General features: G+C 41.7%; 2 protein-coding genes across 2 annotated transcripts; both read left to right on the forward strand.

The window, feature by feature from the left end:
- The first annotated feature begins 1,322 nt into the window (after positions 1-1,322).
- LOC135547983 (lens fiber membrane intrinsic protein-like) lies at positions 1,323-17,215 on the forward strand. The gene is made up of 4 exons (XM_064977184.1): positions 1,323-1,497; positions 2,043-2,192; positions 16,501-16,635; positions 17,154-17,215. The coding sequence occupies exons 1-4, from the start codon at positions 1,323-1,325 to the stop codon at positions 17,213-17,215; spliced, it is 522 nt and encodes a 173-aa protein (XP_064833256.1).
- Positions 17,216-20,638: 3,423 nt separating this feature from the next.
- On the forward strand, positions 20,639-21,894 carry LOC135547984 (brain-specific homeobox protein homolog). Its single transcript, XM_064977185.1, has 3 exons — positions 20,639-20,891; positions 21,363-21,553; positions 21,652-21,894. Exons 1-3 carry the CDS (start codon positions 20,639-20,641, stop codon positions 21,892-21,894), a joined length of 687 nt encoding a protein of 228 aa, XP_064833257.1.
- The last annotated feature ends 548 nt before the right edge of the window (positions 21,895-22,442 follow it).

Genomic DNA, 22,442 nt, shown 5'->3' on the forward strand with positions numbered 1-22,442 from the left:
ATTGGCTAGCTCTCCGCGGTCCCTTTGTCTGCCCTCTCCGTTTGTTCTATCCCCGGTTTCCCTATTCACCGACTCAAACGTTAGCGCTATTAGCCTGCTGGAAATCTGCCTGTCTTGGCATTATAGGGGCCTTGTTGTATTTTGTCAGGCAACCCGACTTCAATACAGAGTCACTTAGTCTTCATAAAAGAGGTCAATAAAGGTAAGCTTGGAAATAATTATTTTGTGTGTTTGTGTGTGACAGTCAAGCACTGATTCTTTCCAGTATAAATGTAGATTTATATTCTAAATATTCAAATGAATGACTATACTACATAAATTCATGAGAATATAGATGTACATGTTGATATCACCAACTTGCATTGATAATATCGGCACATGCTATATTGGAAAAAGAGCAATACCATTATTTGTGTTTGGGAATACTCTGGTTATTGAACCACTGTGAAAAATATTTACCAAATATTTAGCCTGTAGAATCAGCTATAAACCTTTGTAAAATCCCCACCAAATCATGAACAGCCATTTTGTTGGTGTAAATAGGGTATGGATGGAATATTAGGGTAATATGGATTTAATCCATATGGGTGACACCAAAAACAACTAGGTTGCCCTCTTCTGGCAAGTGTAATACCGATAGCTGATTGATAGGAGTATCTATGGCAAATTAGTGTCTGTTCTCACAGTAAGAGGAAAAGTGGAGCTGAATTTGAGAGATTTGACAGATTTAATGTTAATGTATTTTACAAATGCTGCTATTAGAACAACAATACATAGAGCCACAAAACAAATCTGCATTAAAATGTGGATATACTATATTTGCAACGTTTAGACATAACATGCCATGTAAATCTATTGAATTTGAAATACATGGGGAAATTTAAATGAGAACAACTAGGGTTTGGTAGACAATATTGTTTTCAGGTGGAACAAGTAGACAATCCATGTATCAAATATCAAAGTTATCCTGAGCAGATGCCCTGAGTGAAGCTGGATGATATAAAAGGTGCCTGTGAGGGCCCATCCTTTCCCACTGATCTCCCAGAGAACAAAGTGGACCTCAGAGTAGACCCATGCCTGTGACCCCTCGATTCAATCCAGTGGAAATGATGTGTTCATTACAATGCAATTACAGACACTTTGGCCCTCTCTCCCTGAAGTGTGTGTGTATGTTGAGAGGGGGCCGCAGCTGACCCCCGTATGCTAAGTGACCTCATTCTCGTGTGTGTGTGTGTGTGTGTGTGTGTGTGTGTGTGTGTGTGTGTGTGTGTGTGTGTGTGTGTGTGTGTGTGTGTGTGTTTCTGTCAGTCTGCAGGTGCAGGATGTACAGCTTCATGGGCGGAGGGCTGTTCTGTGCAGGCGTGGGGAACATCCTCCTGATTGTTTCCACGGCAACTGATTATTGGATTCAGTACCGGCACTCCAACAACTACATGCATCAGGGCCTGTGGCGGTACTGCATGCCGGGGAAATGCTTCACACACAATGAAAGTATTGGTGAGGACTACGGCCAGTGCACACAATGATGTCATAACACTGTGATAGCACCCAACACATGTCATAACTGTTCATAACAAGCCATAACAAATGAGAGGTGCTATTTCAATTTTTAGTGCCATGTCATTTGTACGGCTTGTCACTTAAGAATCCCGATATGTTGTGATTGAAGCTATGTCAATCACACCACATCTGTTTATAAAAAGGCAAAGTCCAGGAAGCAAAGTGTAACCCGAAAACCCCCAGAAAGGATTGATTTGAACTTCCATTGACTAAAACTATTCTTATATCATGCTTTGTATCTAAACTGCATTTACGCCTTATCCATCAGTGAACAATTGCATTTGAATTGGTGATTTTGACACAAAAGTGTCATTATCCTAGTCACAGCATAAGCACCAAGGCATTGCTTTCCATAATAAGATTATCATTTTCCAAGCCCAATCCAAATGTTTTACCAATATGGGTAGTTTGTCAGGTCAGAACAGGCCAGGGTCAGCCACTCTTGTACCCTGACGACCCCTGTTAACCTTTGACCCCTGCAGCCCACATGGATGCCACCCGAGCACTCATGATCCTCTCCCTCTTGGCGTGTTTCATGGGCATCATCATCGGCATCATGGCCTTCATCCACTACTCGTCCTTCGACAGGTTTGACAAAACCTTTGCTGCAGGCATATTGTTCTTCATCTCATGTAAGTTTGGTTAATTTACTTATTTTCACTTATTTTACACATTTTACTGCTTGATTTGCTTTCCATGTCACTGTTGTAACTGTATGAGAATTGATGTAATGTTGTTGTCCTTATTTGATGATCTATGCACTTTATTGGATGATAAACACAACTTTTAGTTGTGTGTATGATATTTATGCCTCTGTAACTTTCTCACTCATAATTATTCACGATTCATTCAGGATTATCAATAATTATGGTAGCAGCCACATTAATGTAGAAGTGTTCCAAAATATATTATATTGTTATTTACAATAAAAGTGACTCCAAAATGACAATATATTATTTACCATTAATTTCTATTGGCACAAAATAATCTGAAACACAACTAAAACCAACTAAAACCAAAAGTGAATTGCGTTGCCACATTTTTTGCAGTATTACTTTAGTGCCTTGTTGCAAACAGGAGGCATGTTTTGAAATATGTTTTATTCTGTACAAGCTTCCTTATTCTCACTCTATCAAATAGGTTAGTATAGTGGAGTAACTACAATGTTGTTGGTCCATTCTCCATTTTCTCCTATCACAGCCATTAAAGTCTGTAACTGTTTTAAAGTCACCATTTGGCCTCATTGTGAAATCCCTGAGCGGTTTCCTTCCTCTCCGGCAGTTGAGTTCGGAAGGACGCCTGCATCTTTGTAGTGACTGGGTGTATTGATGCACCATCCAAATTGTAATTAATAACATAACCATGCTCAATGGGATATTCAATTTATTTATTTTTTTTTACCCATCGACCATTCTTTTTATTAGGTGCCCTGGTCTTTGTGGTTGAATCTGTGTTTGAAATTCACTGCCCGACTGAGGGACCTTACAGATAATTGTATGTGTGGGGTACAGAGATGAGGTAGTGATACACTATTGTTGCACACAGAGTGAGTCCATGCAACTTATGTGACTTGTTAAAACTTCTTATGGTATAGGGGACGCTTGCGTCCCACGTTGGCAAAAGCCAGGGAAAATGCAGCTCTGCATTTTTTTTTAATTATTATATAAAAATCAAACTTTCATTAAATCACACATATAAGACACTCAATTAAAGCTACACTCGTTGTGAATCCAGACGACATGTCAGATTTTTAAAAGGCTTTTCGTGGAAAGCATAACAAGCTATTATCTGATGATAGCACAACAGTAAACAAAGAGGGTAGCATATTTCAACCCTGCAGGCGCTACACAAAACGCAGAAATAAAATAAAAAACATGCCTTACCTTTGACGAGCTTCTTTTGTTGGCACTCCAATATGTCCCATAAACATCACAATTGGTCCTTTTGTTCGATTAATTCCGTCCATATATATCCAAAATGTCAATTTATTTGGCACGTTTGATCCAGAAAAAAACTGCTTCCAAAATTCCCAACGTCACTACAAAATATTTCAAAAGTTGCCTATGAACTTTGCCAAAATATTTCAAACTACTCTTGTAATGCAACTTTAGGTATTTTTAAATGTTAATAATCGATCAAATTGAAGACGGGTCTATCTGTGTTAAATACAGGAACTCAACAAATCAAGCTACTTTTCAATTCTTGCGCAACTCTCAACAGTGTTACGCAGTTCCTAGATGGCCGTACTTCTTCATTGCACAAAGGAATAACCTCAACCAAATTCCAATAACTGGTGACATCCAGTAGAAGCGGTAGGACCTGAAAACAGTTCCTAAGAAATATTGTTTGCCAATGAGAACTCACTGAACAGACAGAGACCTAAAACAAAATCTGAAAGGTTAGGTCCTCTGGGTTTTGCCTGCTACATAAGTTCTGTTATACTCACAGACATGATTCAAACAGTTTTAGAAACTACAGTGTTTTCTATCCAAATCTACTAATAATATGCATATCTTATATTCTTGGCATGAGTAGCAGGAAGTTGAAATTGGGCACGCTATTTATCCAAAAGTGAAAATGCTGCCCCCTATGCCTATGCCTTTTGCTAACACTTTATTTCGCTCCTAGCGTCACAACACGTTATGCCACGGTTATAACTTAACATATCCTGTCACAATATTGTAATCACACTGTCATGACACATATATTTAGACCTGTTGTGACATATATTGCATTATTTTATGGCTGGTTATGACACCTACATAAGAGTGTCAAAACCCACAAAACCTACCACACAAGGCAAACCTTTCCATTACACCATAGCCTACTTGTAAACAGTATGATTGTTATATAACATTTTCTGAAATGTACCATATTACATTATCATTGTAATTGCGCATACATTGATGTTAGACATGCACCTATTGTTATGAACTTGAGTGAAGACCCAAACGCGGTTTTAACAGAAAACAGAGTTCTTTAATAAAAAACAGGAATGGCATAAATCCTCTTCCAACGTAGTCAATGGAACAAAAGAACGTAGTATAATGCAGGTTGCACCTGCCATGCAGACTCCGACAGGACAGGACAAGGTGGAAGCAAACGAGACGACAGCTTGCTTCTGGCATCAAAAAACACAAACAAGAATCAGACACTGAAAGTAGCAGGAACAGAGAAAGAAATAGAGACCTAATCAGAGGGGGAAGAGAGAACAGGTGGGGAAAGAGAGAATGAGCTAGTTAGGGGAAATGAAGAACAGCTGAGGGATGAGAGACAGAGAAGGTAACCTAAAAAGACCAGCAGAGAGAGAGAATGAAGAGAAAGGACAGGAACAGACATAACAAGACATGACAGTACCCCCCACTCACCGAGCGCCTCCTGGCGCACTCGAGGAGGAAACCTGGCGGCAACGGAGGAAATCATCGATCAGCGAACGGTCCAGCACGTCCCGAGAGGGAACCCAACTCCTCTCCTCAGGACCGTACCCCTCCCAATCCACTAGGTACTGATGACCACGGCCCCGAGGGCGCATGTCCAAAATCTTACGAACCCTGTAGATGGGTGCGCCCTCGACAAGGATGGGGGGAGGGACGAGCGGGGCGCGAAGAACGGGCTTAACACAGGAGACATGGAAGACCGGGTGAACGCGACGAAGATAGCGCGGGAGAAGAAGTCGCACTGCGACAGGATTAATGACCTGGGAAATACGGAACGGACCAATGAACCGCGGGGCCAACTTGCGAGAAGCTGTCTTAAGGGAAGGTTCTGAGTGGAGAGCCATACTCTCTGACCGCAACAATATCTAGGACTCTTGGTCCTACGCTTTAGCGGCCCTCACAGTCTGCGCCCTATTACGGCAAAGTGCCGACCTGACCCCCTTCCAGGTGCGCTCGCAACGCTGGACAAAAGCCTGAGCGGAGGGGACGCAGGACTCGGCGAGCTGAGATGAGAACAGCGGAGGCTGGTACCCGAGGCTACACTGAAAAGGGGATAGACCGGTAGCAGACGAGGGAAGCGAGTTGTGGGCGTACTCTGCCCAGGGGAGCTGTTCTGACCAAGACGCAGGGTTACGAAAAGAAAGACTGCGTAAATGCGACCAACAGTCTGATTGGCCCGTTCGGCTTGACCGTTAGACTGGGGATGAAAGCCGGACGAGAGACTGACGGAAGCCCCAATCAAACGGCAAAACTCCCTCCAAAATTGAGACGTGAACTGCGGGCCTCTGTCGGAAACGACGTCAGACGGAAGGCCATGAATTCGGAAAACATTCTCGATAATGATCTGAGCCGTCTCCTTAGCAGAAGGGAGCTTATCGAGAGGAATGAAATGAGCCGCCTTAGAGAATCTATCGACAACCGTAAGAATAACTGTCTTCCCCGCTGATGAAGGCAGTCCGGTGATAAAATCTAAAGCGATGTGAGACCACGGTCGAGAGGGAATGGGAAGCGGTCTGAGACGGCCGGCAGGAGGAGAGTTCCCAGATTTAGTCTGCGCGCAGACCGAACAAGCGGCGACAAATCGACGCGCGTCACGTTCCCGAGTGGGCCACCAGAAACGCTGGCGAATGGAAGCGAGCGTACCCCGAACGCCGGGGTGGCCGGCTAACTTGGCAGAGTGGGCCCACTGAAGAACGGCCGGACGAGTAGGAACGGGAACGAACAGAAGGTTCCTAGGACAAGCTCGCGGCGACGGAGTGTGAGCGAGTGCTTGCTTTACCTGCCTCTCAATTCCCCAGACAGTCAACCCGACAACACGCCCCTCAGGGAGAATCCCATCGGGGTCGGTGGAGACCTCAGAAGAACTGAAGAGACGAGATAAAGCATCAGGTTTGGTGTTTTTGAGCCCGGACGATAAGAAATAACAAACTCGAAACGAGCGAAAAACAGAGCCCAACGAGCCTGACGCGCATTAAGTCGTTTGGCTGAACGGATGTACTCAAGGTTCCTATGGTCAGTCCAAACGACAAAAGGAACGGTCGCCCCCTCCAACCACTGTCGCCATTCGCCTAGGGCTAAGCGGATGGCGAGCAGTTCGCGATTACCAACATCATAGTTACGTTCTGACGGCGATAAGCGATGAGAGAAAAACGCGCAAGGATGGACCTTGCCGTCAGAGAGAGAGCGCTGAGAAAGAATGGCTCCCACGCCCACCTCTGACGCGTCAACCTCAACAACAAACTGTCTAGAGATGTCAGGTGTAACAAGAATAGGTGCGGATGTAAAACGATTCTTAAGAAGATCAAAAGCTCCCTGGGCGGAAACGGACCACTTAAAGCACGTCTTAACAGAAGTAAGGGCTGTGAGAGGAGCTGCCACCTGACCGAAATTACGGATGAAACAACGGTAGAAATTAGCGAAGCCCAGAAAGCGCTGCAGCTCGACGCGTGACTTAGGAACGGGCCAATCAATGACAGCCTGGACCTTAGCGGGATCCATCTTAATGCCCTCAGCGGAAATAACGGAACCGAGAAAAGGGACAGAGGCGGCATGAAAAGTGCACTTCTCAGCCTTCACATAAAGACAGTTCTCCAAAAGGCGCTGGAGGACGCGTCGCACGTGCTGAACATGAATCGAGAGAGACGGTGAAAAAATCAGGATATCATCCATGTAAACGAAAACAAAAATGTTCAGCATGTCTCTCAGGACGTCGTTAACTAGTGCCTGAAAGACAGCTGGAGCGTTAACGAGGCCGAAAGGAAGAACCCGGTATTCAAAGTGCCCTAACGGAGTGTTAAACGCCGTCTTCCACTCGTCCCCCTCCCTGATGCGCACGAGATGGTAGGCGTTACGAAAGTCCAATTTGGTGAAAAACCTGGCTCCCTGCAGGATCTCGAAGGCTGAAGACATAAGAGGAAGCGGATAACGATTCTTAACTGTTATGTCATTCAGCCCTCGATAATCCACGCATGGGCGCAGGGACCCGTCCTTCTTCTGAACAAAAAGAACCCCGCGCCGGCGGGGGAGGAGGAGGAGACTATGGTACCGGCGTCGAGCGAAACCGACAAATAATCCTCGAGAGCCTTACGTTCGGGAGCCGACAGAGAGTATAATCTACCCCGGGGGGGAGTAGTTCCCGGAAGGAGATCAATACTACAGTCATACGACCGGTGTGGAGGGAGAGAAGTGGCCTTGGAACGACTGAACACCGTGCGCAGATCGTGATACTCCTCCGGCACCCCTGTCAAATCGCCAGGCTCCTCCTGTGAAGAAGAGACAGAGGAAACAGGAGGGATAGCAGACATTAAACAGGTTACATGACAAGAAACATTCCAGGATAGGATAGTATTACTAGACCAATTAATAGAAGGGTTATGGCGCACTAGCCAGGGATGACCCAAAACAACAGGTGTAAAAGGTGAACGAAAAATTAAAAAAGAAATGGATTCGCTATGATTACCAGAGACAGTGAGGGTTAAAGGCAGCGTCTCACGCTGAATCTTGGGGAGAGAACTACCATCTAAAGCAAACAAGGCCCTGGGCTCCCTAACTGTCTGAGAGGAATGTCATGTTCCCGAGCCCAGGTCTCGTCCATAAAACAGCCCTCCGCCCCAGAGTCTATCAAGGCACTGCAGGAAGCAGATGAACCGGGCCAGCGGAGATGGACCGGAAAGGTAGTGCGTGATCCAGAAGGAGAGGCCTGAGTAGTTGCGCTCACCAGTAGCCCTCCTCTTACTGATGAGCTCTGGCTTTTACTGGACATGAGGTGACAAAATGACCAGCGGAGCCGCAGTAGAGACAGAGGCGATTGGTGATTCTCCGTTCCCTCTCCTTGGCCGAGATGCGAATACCCCCCAGCTGCATAGGCTCAGCATCCGAGCCGGCGGAGGAGGGTGGCAGTGATGCGGCAGGTGGCAGTGATGTCAGTGATGTGGAGAGGGGAGCAACGGAGAACGTGAGCTCCTTTCCACGAGCTCGGCGACGAAGATCAAACCGTCGCTCTATGCGAATAGCGAGAGCTATTAAGGAGTCCAGACTGGAAGGAACCTCCCGGGAGAGGATCTCATCCTTAACCTCGACGTGGAGACCCTCCAGAAAACGAGCGAGCAAAGCCGGCTCGTTCCAGTCACTAGAGGCAGCGAGAGTGCGAAACTCAATAGAATAATCCGTTATGGATCTATTCCCCTGACATAGGGAAGACAGGGCCCTGGAAGCCTCCTCGCCAAAAACAGAACGGTCAAAAACCCGTATCATCTCCTCCTTAAAGTCCTGATACCGGTTAATACACTCAGCCCTCGCCTCCCAGACTGCCGTGCCCCACTCACGCGCCCGTCCGGTAAGGAGAGAAATGACGTAGGCGATGCGGGCTGCGCTCCTGGAGTAAGTGTTGGGCTGGAGAGAGAACACCACATCACACTGAGTGAGGAATGAGCGGCACTCAGTGGGCTCCCCAGAGTAACACGGCGGGTTGTTGATCCTGGGCTCCGGAGACTCGGAAACCCTGGAAGTGGGCGGTGGATCGAGGTGGAGTTGGTGAACCCGTCTTGTGAGGTCGGAGACATGGACGGCCAGGGTCTCAACGGCATGTTGAGCAGCAGACAATTCCTCCTCGTGTCTGCCTAGCATCGCTCCCTGGATCTCGACGGCGGAGTGAAAAGGGTCCGGAGCCGCTGGGTCCATTCTTGGTCTGATTCTTCTGTTATGAACTTGAGTGAAGACCCAAACGCGGTTTTAACAGAAAACAGAGTTCTTTAATAAAAAACAGGAATGGCATAAATCCTCTTCCAACGTAGTCAATGGAACAAAAGAACGTAGTATAATGCAGGTTGCACCTGCCATGCAGACTCCGACAGGACAGGACAAGGTGGAAGCAAACGAGACGACAGCTTGCTTCTGGCATCAAAAAACACAAACAAGAATCAGACACTGAAAGTAGCAGGAACAGAGAAAGAAATAGAGACCTAATCAGAGGGGGAAGAGAGAACAGGTGGGGAAAGAGAGAATGAGCTAGTTAGGGGAAATGAAGAACAGCTGAGGGATGAGAGACAGAGAAGGTAACCTAAAAAGACCAGCAGAGAGAGAGAATGAAGAGAAAGGACAGGAACAGACATAACAAGACATGACACCTATCCCAATGCTCTGTTTCTGATGACTGGGATGAATGCAGGAGCAGATTTCAGGAGCAGGAAAAGACACCCTCTTTGTGACTGATGCCTGACATAGGTCTATCATATACATGCCCTTATCTGGCTTATAGGATTATGATGGTCATAATGCTTCTTGACAGTGCTATAGAGTGTATTTTCTTAGTCCAAGTAGAGTGACACAAGATGGTCATAATCAGGGTTGGATAGGTTACTTTCTAAATGTAATTGATTACAGTTACTAGTTACCTGTCCAAAATTGTAATCAGTAATGTAACATTTGGATTACCCAAACTCAGTAACGTAATTGTTACGGAAAATGAGTGAGGAGGTGTGGAGTCAGGCGCAGAGAGCAAAAGATGTGGGAAAAAACACGCTTTAATGTCCCGGAAAAATAACATGAACAAAAGTAGGAAAACAAATGATCAGAAATATTAACGGACAGCGCGAAACCCAAAATACAAAAACAAAATACACTCAAACATAGAACAGACGAACAAGCCCGCACGAAACAGAAGCGGGCTGAACAAACTATATATAACCCTACTCTAACAACCAAACAAGAAACAGGTGATACCAATCAGACAAAACCAAAGGAACACAGAACAACGGATCGGTGATAGCTAGTAGACCGGCGACGACGACCGCCGAGCGCCACCCGAACAAGAAGGGGAGTCACCTGCGGTAATATTCGTGACAGTAATCTGATTACATTCAGTTACAGATTACTTTCCCCTAACGAGCCATTAGAAGAAGACAAAAATGTATGTTACCAATTGAACGACATCTATTGCAGGATAAATCAATGTTTAAGTTTACATAGCTGGCCATATATGGATGTTCAATTTTACTTTATGGTTTGGTTATGTAGGCTTCTTCTAACTCATCTCTTTTTACTACATATAATAGTGAAATTATATATTTACATTCAAAACCAAAGTCTATCAGAATTTCAGTCATTCTGATAAACGACCCCTTGATCTTCAAGAATAGGACTTGGAAATATGGAAGTATAGATTAGCAAAATTGTTTTACCTGAGCATAACCCCAAAACTAAGGACTTATTAGCCAGCCCTACTCTGTTGTTTATGATTATGATGTCATGGAGATCTGATTGGGCTCATTGATTTGAAAAATAAATGCTGCGCTCATGGAATGGCCTGCTTTGAGCACTACTGAAACGTGTTATTTACATGTGAAAAATGAATGCCATATGCTGCATTTGCTATAGGCCTAATGTTTACCTTTATGTTGGTGACACTTTGATATCTTGATAATATGCAGCTGTTTAAAGGGTAAATCCACAGATGAAACAATGGCAAAATGGCTGCCGCTGACTCTGTTCAGATTAATCGACCTTCCATGACGTCAAAATTATTGTTTTAACCATGTTATGACTATACCATGTTTGTTTACATTTACAATCTTATATTTTGGGTTGTCGTGGAATGTGACAGTTGAACTAAGCTCATGAGGCATTTACAAGTTATATTCTTCAAGAATCAATGGATATACACCACCGTTCAAAAGGGGTCACTTAGAAATGTCCTTGTTTTTGAAAGAAAAGCACATTTTTTGTCCATTAAAATAACATCAAATTGATCAGAAATACAGTGTAGACATTGTGAATGACTATTGTAGCTGGAAACAACTGATTTGCTTATGGAATATCTACATAGGCGCACAGAGACCCATTATTCCAATGGCACCATTATTCCAATGGCAGATTGTGTTAGCTAATCCAAATTTATAATTTTAAAAGGTGAATTGATCATTAGAAAACCCTTTTGCAATTATGTTAGCAAAGCTGAAAACTGTTGTTCTAATTAACAAAGCAATTAAACCGGCCTTCTTTAGACTAGTTGAATATCTGGAGCATCAGCATTTGTGGGTTCGATTACAGGCTCAAAATGACCAGAAACAAAGAACCTTCTTCGGAAACTCGTCAAGTCTATTGTTTTGAGAAATGAAGGCTATTCCATGCGAGAAATTGCCAAGAAATTGAAAATCTCGTACAACGCTGTGTACTACTCCCTTCACAGAACAGCGCAAGCTGTCTCTAAATAGAATAGAAAGAGGAGTGGGAGGCCCCGGTGCACAACTAAGCATGAGGAAAAGTACATTGGAGTGTCTAGTTTGAGAAACAGACGCCTTACAAGTCCTCAACTGTCAGCTTAATTAAATAGTACCCGTAAAACACCAGTCTCAACGTCAACAGTAAAGAGGCGACTTCTGGATGCTGGCCTTCTCTGCAGAGTTCCTCTGTCCAGTGTCTGTGTTCTTTTGACAATATTAATCTTTTATTTTTATTGGCCAGTCTGAGATATGGATTTTTCTTTGCAAGAAAGCCATCATCCGGGAGTCGCCTCTTCACTGTTGACATTGAGACTGGTGTACACAGCATTGTACGGGATCTTCAGTTTCTTGGCAATTTCTCGCATGGAATAGCCATCATTTCTCAGAACAAGAATAGACTGATGAGTTTCAGAAGAAAGTTATTTGTTTCTGGCCATTTTGAGCCTATAATCAAACCAGTGAATTCTGATGCTCCAGATATTCAACTAGTCTAAAGAAGATCAGTTTTATTGCTTTGTTAATCAGCACAACAGTTTTCAGCTGTGCTAACATAATTGCAAAATGGTTTTCCAATGATCAATTAGCCTTTTAAAATGATAAACTTGGATTAGCTAACACAACATGCCATTGGAACACAGGAGAGATGGTTGCTGATAATGGGCCTCTATACACCTATGTAGATATTCCATTAAAAAGTCAGCCATTTCCAGCTACAATAGTCATTTACAACATTAACAATGTGCTTTTCTTTCAAAAACAAGGACATTTCTAAGTGGCCCCAAACTTTGAACGGTAGTGTACAGTACAGTGCCTTGCGAAAAATTTCAGTCTCTCGATGTGCAAAACTGATAGAGACATACCCCAAGCGACTTACAGCTGTAATCGCAGCAAAAGGTGGCGCTACAAAGTATTAACTTAAGGGGGCTGAATAATTTTGCACGCCCAATTTTTCAGTTTTTGATTTGTTAAAAAAGTTTGAAATATCCAATAAATGTTGTTCCACTTCATGATTGTATCCCACTTGTTGTTGATTCTTCACAAAAAAATACAGTTTTATATCTTTATGTTTGAAGCCTGAAATGTGGCAAAAGGTTGCAAAGTTCAAGGGGGCCGAATACATTCGCAAGGCACTGTATATATAATTTAGTCCAAAAATGGATGTAGCAACTACAGATTGCCCCTTTCAGTCTATCAAAACTGTGTGAGTTTGAGCATGTGTCCATTAGGCCTATGGATTTTTTTATCAACATGAATTAGATTAAGCAACAAAAGCCTCACTTTTATTCCATAGGCTGGGATTCGCACTATGCAGCTGTTGAAAGAGTGCATTTTTCACTAGCTGTCCACTTGTTTCAAAAACAATGATTGTTAGGCAGTTTAAACTTCTTGTATTATTGGGTTCAAATGCAAATTTAGATTTGTGAACAGCCATCCACAACAATCACAAGCCGTAAGGCACAAATAGCTAAATGAGGGAGCAGCAGTGTGATTCACATCAATGCGCTGTGTAGATATCAATAATAAGTGATATCCGTATCGCCATAGACTTAACCATTGCTGTCATCCTTACCTCCAAGTGTTTCTTCAAGTTGGATAATCTTTGGATGCCGACAGCAGTCGCACCATTGGAAGGCATATCTTGGACTGTAGCCTACAAAAGCCTATTGGTCTCTGACTTATGGTCAGACTCGCTCACATTGAACAAAATTTAAATGTGCAAATTTTTTAAATGCTGATTTGAATCACATTGAGAAAAGAAAAGTGTCAAATATTTTTTTATGCAAACACCCTTTTGGGATTCAAAAGTAATCCTCAAAGTAATCAACTCGTTTTTCAAAAGTATCTAATCTGATTACAATATTTTTGCAGGTAAAGTAACAGATTACAGTTAGAGTTTACATATAATCTGCTATTTCCCAACCCTGGTCATAATGCTTCATTGACAGTGTCATAAAGTGTATTTTCTTAGTCCAAGTAAAGTGACACAGGATGGTCATAATGCTTTATGGTGACAGTGTCATACAATTTCTAAAAAATAGGATGACAAAAAAACAACAGCAACACCCAGGTGGCGGCACGCATCTTTGTGTGCCTGGTAGACATCTCAGCTTGGATGTCAGCTCACCACATTAAGCTCAACCTCGACAAAACGGAGCTGCCCTTCCTCCTGGGGAAGGCTTGCTCGCTCCAAGATCTCTCCATCACAGTTGATAACTCCACAGTGTCCACCTCAGAGTGCAAAGAACCTTGGTGTGACCCTGGACAACACCCTGTCATTTTCTGCAAACATCAAAGCAGTGTCTCGCTTCTGCGGGTTCATGCTCTACAACATCCATAGAGTATGACCTTTCCTCAGACAGGAAGTGGCGCCGGTCCTAATCCAAGCACTTGTCATCTCCCATCTATACTACTGCAACTCTCTGTTAGCTGGGCTCCCCGCTTGTGCCATCAAACCCCTGCAACTTATCCAGAATGCCTCAGTCCGCCTGGAGTTCAACCTGCCTAAGTTCTCCCATGTCACCTGCTCCTCCACTGGCTTCCATCATCTTCAAGACCCTGGTTCTTGCCTACGGAGCAGCAAAGGGAACTGCCCCACCTTACCTTAAGGCTATGCTCAAACCCTACATCCCAACCCGAGCACGTTTTGCCACATCTGGTCTCTTTGCCCTCCCACCCCTATGGGAGGGCAACTCAAGTTCAGCCCAGTCAAAGCTCTTCTGTGTCCTGGCACCCCAATGGTGGAACAACCTTCCCCTTAAAGTCAGGACAGCTGAGTCCCTGCCCATCTTCCAAAACTTCTGGAACCCTACCTCTTAAATAACGCTCACAGCACCCCCGTTAGATACACATTTCATTAAAAAGTAACCTTCTTAAATACATATCATTAGCGTGGTTCATATGTACTCATGTAAATACACTTAATATAAGCCATCTTTTGTCAAAATAATAAAACCATTTAAAAGCCAAAATGTTTTAACGAAAACACATTTAACCCGAGATGTAATTTTGTCTCTTGACTTACATACAAAGTTAGCTAGCTCATTTGAAGTGGAAAATCTCACTCCATTTTCACTGTCAAAACACTTAAATTATCCATCAAAATGACAAGAAAACTCTTGATTTTGTAATAAACATGTTATCGCTATAAATGTTTATAAATGTTATAAACCAGAGATGAATGAGACATGGACAATTTAACAATGTCCACTGGGCTTCTCATCCTGTTTCTCTTCTTCCAATGAATGAGGTGCGTGCCTGCTGCTAACAGTTTGAATGTCTCCCCCTAGTGGTAGCACTAATTATACATGTATATTAAAGCAACACCATGGAGGACTACAATAAAATTGTTGTGAACAAACTAACTTTGATTCCAAAATATGGAGCTTTATAGAATCTATCACAGAAAATGTGTTGTTGCTGTAAGGCTAATAATATAAGCCAGATAGGCCTATCACTTACATGACCATATGTCAGTCATAAGTCCCAAAGAGGGTGTTTTGTCCTGCTCCTGCATTCACCCCAGTCATCAGCGACAGAGCATTGAGCTAGGCAAATGTTGGACATCAATGTGTGTACAATTACAATGGTAAAAAATTGCCAATTTTATGACAGGTTATATCAGCTGTTATGACATATTATGACATGGTTGTGAGTTATGATGCTAGGTGTCAAATAAAGTGTTACCCAAATGTTTACTCCTGAACTTATTTAGGCTTGCCATAGCAAATGGGTTGAATACTTATTGACTCAAGCCATTTCAGCTTAACATCTTTTATTCATTTGTAGAATTTTTTTTTAACACAGTTCCACTTTAACATTATGGGGTATTGTGTGTAGGCAAGTGTATTTATTTTAAATGCAGGCTGTCACTTGACAAAATGTGGAAAAGATCAAGTGGTTTGAATACTTTCTGAAGGCACCGTAAGTAAATTTGTCAAAATAGTTTTGGTTCCATTAAATGGAAGTACTATGTACAAAAAGTGCTGTAATTTTCTAAACGGTTCACATTTTATGGATGAACATACCCTCAAATTAAAGCTGACAGTATGTATCATTTCAAATCAAGTATAGAAGTACAAAACAATAAAAAATATGTCACTGCCCATGCTAACTTGCTAACTTTAAGTGTTACTACTTTATCAAAAACTGATTTAAAAATGTATCTCTAATCAAGTGAATGATTTATCTTTAGGCTCCCCCATAATATGTGTGTATATATGTATATATATATATGTATGTATATATATGTATGTATATATGTGTGTGTGTGTGTGTGTGTGTGTGTGTGTGTGTGTGTGTGTGTGTGTGTGTGTGTGTGTGTGTGTGTGTGTGTGTGTGTGTGTGTGTGTGTGTGTGTGTGTGTGTGTGTGTGTGTGTGTGTGTGTGTGTGTATGTTTACAGATTTAACTTCATTAGATTAAATATAACGTTTTCTATATAACAAATAAGATCAATGTACCTCATCCTCATTTTGTTGGAGTGACTTCCCAAGTTGAAATGAGACAGATGAAATGTTTAGTTGAGCAAAAATAGAGGCAGCTGGGAGGGATATGAAGTGACATAAAATGGTTTCTGTGAGAATTACATGCAGGTGAGTTTAACACAGGGCCTCCCCCAATCCAAACTGTTCACTAAATGATTGTGCATAATAATTTCCATGTTAAAACCCTAACGCATGAAACTCTTTTAAGAATCAAAGAATGCAAAAACATGGATGCCTGTGGATGCCATCATTAAATTATGTAATGTTACATTAAGTAGTTTGATCTCCTCTCTCTCTCCAGGCTTTTTCGTGTTGCTAGCAATGGCAGTATACACTGGTGTGACGATTAATTACTATGGTAAACGCTATGGCAACTGGAGGTTCTCCTGGTCCTACATCATCGGCTGGGTGTCAGTGGTGCTCACCTTCTTTTCAGGTAAAACCAAGACATCACTGGTCACACTCCCCACATAACATTCAGTTGTTAACAAATGTTTTATTTAAGAAAATGTATTATAGTCTGGTCAATCCAGGGCCCATATTCACAAAGTGTCTCAGAGCAAATTACTGCTGATCTAGGATCAGGTTTGCCTTTTAATCATAATGAATAAAGGGGGGGGCCGATCCTAAATCAGCATTCCTACTCTGAGATGCTTTGTGAATACGGACCCAAGAGTATTATAAAGGAATAATATATTTTTGTTAGATTTATTTAACCTTTATTCAGCCAGGTAACTCATTGAGAACAAATGTGTGCTACATCGATTCCAGACTGAATATGTACAGCTCCTATTTACTTCAACATCTCCTTACAGACTATCTGCTTTTTTGGAATATAGAATCTTTAATGGCAGCTGAATTGTGTTTTATATCATTTTGGTCTAGGTCCTTCAATGTATGTGTGTGTGTGTGCGCAAAAGTACAACATGATGTCTTTGTCTTTTTTTTATAAAGGTATATTCTATATGTGTGCCTATCGGATGCACGAATGCCCCAGAAACTCAAACTCTCACTAGAAGACTTCAGAAATGATCATCAATTTCTTATGATTTTGAGAGCCACTGACTTGTGGCTGTTCCCCGTATTTGAGAGTCAAGATGGATCAACCCACTATTTACTTTTGGAACATGGATTATAGAATTGAAATTATATGAATAAAGGACGTTGGGGGTAAACGTGTCACCTTTTCAATGATTAAATGCTTGTTATTTTATATTTGTATGGCCCATTTTTTACACGTGAGACATATTGCCCATTTTGACTCTACAGGTCTGATATGATATATACAGACAAACTATCCCAGATCTGGTCAAGTTAAGTGATCCAAGTACCTAAAAGAAATTGTGACAGATGCACTCCAGGTATGTCTCCAGGTATGACAATCCATATTGTGGAATAGCTATAACAGCCTAGTTTGTGCTTTAGCAGAGTTTGGGAGGCATCAAGAAATTATATAACATTACTGTCCAGGGTCAGCCTACAGCAGAAAAACATAGTATTTTTCATGTGTACATCTTCAAAGTATTTTAGTATAGTATGTAGGGGATGCACAACAAGTTGCTATGTTGAACAATGTAAAAAAAAAAACATGTATGTGTTTGGATCATACACCAATGTTGTGTTCCTGTGGCAGGCATTCTTGTACAACATTATGAATAATATTGTGACCAGGCTAACAGGATTGGTCAAGTGGAAGACCCAGATGTCATATAGGCTTACAAGGAAGTCAAATATATTGCATGCAAGATGATGCACTGGTGCCAGGTACACATATTCGCAAAACACATACTGTAGGCTGCGATTACACAGGCAGGCAAATTCTGATTATTTTTCCACTAATTGCTCTATTGACCAACCAGATCAGCTCTTTTGCCAATAATTAAGGCAAAATATCAGAATTGGGCTGCTGTGAAAACACAGCCATATTGTGTATGAAATTTGTGTGAAGATGTCACTTCGATTGTTTAAACAGTGACCGGAGTTAATTTATGGATGTCAGAAATGTTTAGGCCACCGTTTCTCAACTCAAACCTGGGGTCCCCAAGGAGTGCACATTTAGTTTTTCGCCCTAGCACTACACAGCTTATTCAAATATTCAAGCTTGAGGATGAGTTGAATATTTAAATCAGCTGTGTAGCGCTACGGCAAAAAAACATGATGTGCACCCTTTGGGGTCCCCAGACCGAGTTTGGGAAATGCTGGTTTAGGCCTATAGGACCATGTTTTGAGATTAATGTGTTGGAAAAATTGACACATATTTCAATTAATAAGACATAACAATGTCCTCTGGTGTTTCACAATCAATCATCTTATTGATGCCAAAAAGTCACTGAAACGTAATGATCTAATAGAACCTATCCATGCGCCCGAGCCACTGGTGCGTGATGTTAACCCTGACATGAAACAAAGATGAATTGCAACAACAACAAAAACTACTTATTACCACTAGATTGAATTTGATTTCTCTTGTTACCAGATCAATAAATATTGTAACTGCTAAGAATGACCCGTTGTCTTTGAAGCTAACCGACGTATTACCAAAATACAATGCTGCAAGCCTCTTATCGAACGAAAATAATACGCCACTTACTTTAGAGTGACGCAATGGCACCCAGGCACCACATTTTACTTGATGAAGTTGGCTGTTAAAGCAGCTTAACCCCACCTTAAGAACGGAACGGATCCTATTGACTATCCGTGCAATGACGATGTAATTGTCATTTGTTCAATTACTTTCTAATTTTCATCTAAAAGCAACTAGTTACCCTGATGTCCATTTAATGATAGAGGAGATGCACGTGCATCCGAGGCCTTCGCGTATTAGTCCACAACTTATCTGGAAATACTTTGACATTTAAAATAATAGGCCTAAAATGCTTTGCAAGTTTTTTTCAGACAGATAATTTGGCCTATGGGCCAATTATCTTCAACAGATGTTTATACAAATAGCCTTCTACAGATAGGCCATATTATGTAAAAATTTAATAAAATAGGCATCGAGAGCATTACCAAAGTGAGCTAAGCTCTTCAAGTCATGTTACATTTACATCACTTAATGTCTCTGTTCACTCTTCCATTTCACTCTTTCAACTGTCTAATTGTGTGGTATCCATAAAAGTGTACTCTGTGATGTATGGACTCAGGGAAAGAAACACGAACTAAAACTGTGTCTAAATCTGTCACATTTCCACAATCTTTAAACTGACATTTTGAGTCATTTGCAAGGTCTACACCCATTTTCCTTATATAAGCTCATGCATATGGAGGACGTGTTTTAGATTTGGCGCAGTAATGCACTTTCGTGAGTAATTGAATTCAGTAATTAATTTGTTATGCCTACCTGATCAAATGGAAATCCTGTCCTCGCGCCCAAGGATTACTACTTCCGCTCTAACATCTCCCCTAATTGCCTAATAGCATTGCAGCGAGAATACTGCCTGCATTAAGACACTTTCACATTAGCTAGCGTGATTGGAAATGTGATGACAACACGATATCAACAAATTAAGGCTTCCGTCGCTTAAATGGCGCAGGAGCACCACTTGTACTCTCCCAGATTTTAATACCAACAATTACAGCCAATTTATGGCGGAATTAGCAAATACACCTGTCATCCCCCGCATCGGTGATGCGGGGGATGACTATGAAAAGATAGTAGGAGACAAAACACTCTACTAGGTATTAGGGAAACAACAGGTAGGAACTGTTGCACAAAAATAAAATGCTATTCAGATCAGTAAATGTTAGTTTTCTGTCGTATATTTGGGGATGCCAACAGCAATCCCACCTATTGAGGTCATTTAAACATGATAAGATATGCTACATGTAGAAAGTGAAACGTTATACAAATCACCTCCAGTTGTTAATCATTCGTGTTGCCTAATTGTGTAGCATATGCCTTGTTATAAACGTTGATGTTGTTTATAAAAAAAAAAACACTGGTAATATGACAATATAAATAATAGTCTAATGGCCTAAAACAGTAGGATATATGTCTATAGTTTATATTCACTGGAAAGGGGACGAATGAAAGCAAGTTTGACTGAGGTGCAGGACTGAAAGACTGCAGGGCTCCGGTGGGAAGGCTGTTTCAGCACCATGGCGAGCGACCCTCCCTCTCCGTCGTCACAATCATTAATCCATACACAACTAATTCCATTCTCCGCCCCACCGGCGTGCTATTGGCTGATTACATATCAGTTTTATAATTTGCCACAGTCGCTCTACTTGGATAAATAGTAATCTAGCTCCCTCTGAATAAATAGTAGGCTAATCTACCTGTCACCACTCACTGGCTGCCACACAGACGACCATTCTAGCGTTTGAGACTGAGGAGACGGAGGCAAGAAGTTTAGTGCTTCTCTTCCTTGGTTTGTTAGGGTGCACAGAAAATCAACACCACACGGACTCAATAGTGAAGGTGTTTTCAGAGATATAAGATGAATCTGAACTACACGTCCCCGGTGCCTCAGATGCCAGCCCAGAGGTCAACGTCGTTCTTCATCGAAGATATTTTATTACACAAACCAAAGCCCCTGAGAGAGGTATTCCACTTGCCGTTCTCAAGCTCTCTGGCTTCCCGGATGCCTCTCCTAGAATATGGATACCCACTGATGCCCACTCCGATACTAGCGCCTCACCCGCACCATCATCTACACAAGCCGGACCATCACCAGTATTTCTTCACGTCTGGTAAGTAGGAATGCACTGGATTGGTTCATGCATTCAATGAAGCGAATGCAGTTACAGAGTGCAAGAACAGCTAAGACAACGTCGACATTTCATTAGGCCTATAATGATTTAATTCCAAAAGGATGTTATTTCATAATGTTGGTGCATGTATAATTTCCATTTTAGTAGTCTACCAATCCTAACAGCCTGACAAAACGATGGAGTGGTCTTGGGCGTTTTGCAACAGGTACATTGGCCAATTCATGCGTAAAAGTTAGTGCAAAACGTTTTCGAATAAATCCAACTCAATCAGAAAAAAAATCATACTCCATTATATAATGTTGTGCTAAATATAACGAGGCCTAAAGTAATATTCTACAGTGTGAAGAAATTGCATGGAGTACATTGAATTTAACTTAACAATTACACTGTTAATATAATTGCAAAAGTTGTGTTGCAATTTCAATGTTGAATGCCTTATATATTTCACAGGGATGCAAATGCCGGGGTTATTTCAGCATCATCCGGAGTTACCGGGCAAGCATTGCAGACGAAGGAAGGCGAGAACGGTCTTCTCGGATTCGCAACTATCAGGTCTGGAAAAGAGATTTGAGATACAACGGTACCTATCCACACCAGAACGAGTGGAGTTGGCAACAGCGTTAAGTCTCTCGGAAACCCAGGTAAGAAACCAAAACTACATCACACTAATCATACCTTTCGGGATGGTCGCATTGTGCTGCAAAGCAAGTTTATGAAATATTCCACCTTTGTCACACAGGTGAAAACATGGTTTCAAAACAGAAGGATGAAGCATAAAAAGCAACTGAGGAAAACACAAGACGACCAGAAAAATCCGAATGACATAGATAGATCCATGGAGAACTCAAGTGAGAGTGAACTCAACGAAAAAAACACAGATGATGTTAACAGTGGAATCGACCCAGACTCATACATGTTAGAGGAAAATGAGGACGATGTTGATATCGAGGATGATATTTGCTCGCCAGAACGTTCACTATAGTGCAAGTGGCAAGTTGTTTTAAAAACAAATAGCCATAACCCAGTGTAAATGTCAATATTGAATCGTGTATTTTAGGCTACATATGAAATATATTGCTTTTTTAAACAAATCAATGACAATAATGCAAAGTATTATTTATTCAAGCGTATATGCGTAATATGTCACTCACTACACATTCCCTTTAGGCTGTCTATATTTATATTTTCCGTGGCTGTGTAAAATGCATCATGTCAAACAATTGTACATAGGCCTACAAAATATAATCTGAAGTCATGTTCATTATTAGGATATTATTATCATTATTATTCATATCATTTTCGAATCAAACAAAAAACAGTCATTTTCATCTTAAGATAGTTTTTTGGTGAATGTTTGAAGCCACCAGTTATGCAGTCGACTTACGTTTACCCATGCAGGACCAGTTGATTATTTTGGGAGACAATCTGTGAGAAAATACATTTGTATGTTCCTACTTTGATAAACAAAAACAACTTAGCTCTTAATTTCAGGATGTCACATTTTTACCCTTTGTTTTGCACTTTCGTTTT

This window comes from Oncorhynchus masou, chromosome 11, assembly GCF_036934945.1.
Source record: "Oncorhynchus masou masou isolate Uvic2021 chromosome 11, UVic_Omas_1.1, whole genome shotgun sequence".
In the NCBI taxonomy this organism is placed as follows: Eukaryota; Metazoa; Chordata; class Actinopteri; order Salmoniformes; family Salmonidae; genus Oncorhynchus; species Oncorhynchus masou.

Bases quoted from the DNA above. Each gene is read 5' to 3' on its own strand.
- LOC135547983 (XM_064977184.1), top strand. From the start codon at position 1,323: ATGTACAGCTTCATGGGCGGAGGGCTGTTCTGTGCAGGCGTGGGGAAC. The intron at 1,498-2,042 runs GTGAGGACTACG...TGACCCCTGCAG, and splicing joins CACACACAATGAAAGTATTG to CCCACATGGATGCCACCCGA. The intron at 16,636-17,153 runs GTAAAACCAAGA...TTTTTTATAAAG, and splicing joins GGTGCTCACCTTCTTTTCAG to GTATATTCTATATGTGTGCC.
- LOC135547984 (XM_064977185.1), top strand. From the start codon at position 20,639: ATGAATCTGAACTACACGTCCCCGGTGCCTCAGATGCCAGCCCAGAGG. The intron at 20,892-21,362 runs GTAAGTAGGAAT...TATATTTCACAG, and splicing joins CCAGTATTTCTTCACGTCTG to GGATGCAAATGCCGGGGTTA. The intron at 21,554-21,651 runs GTAAGAAACCAA...TTTGTCACACAG, and splicing joins TAAGTCTCTCGGAAACCCAG to GTGAAAACATGGTTTCAAAA.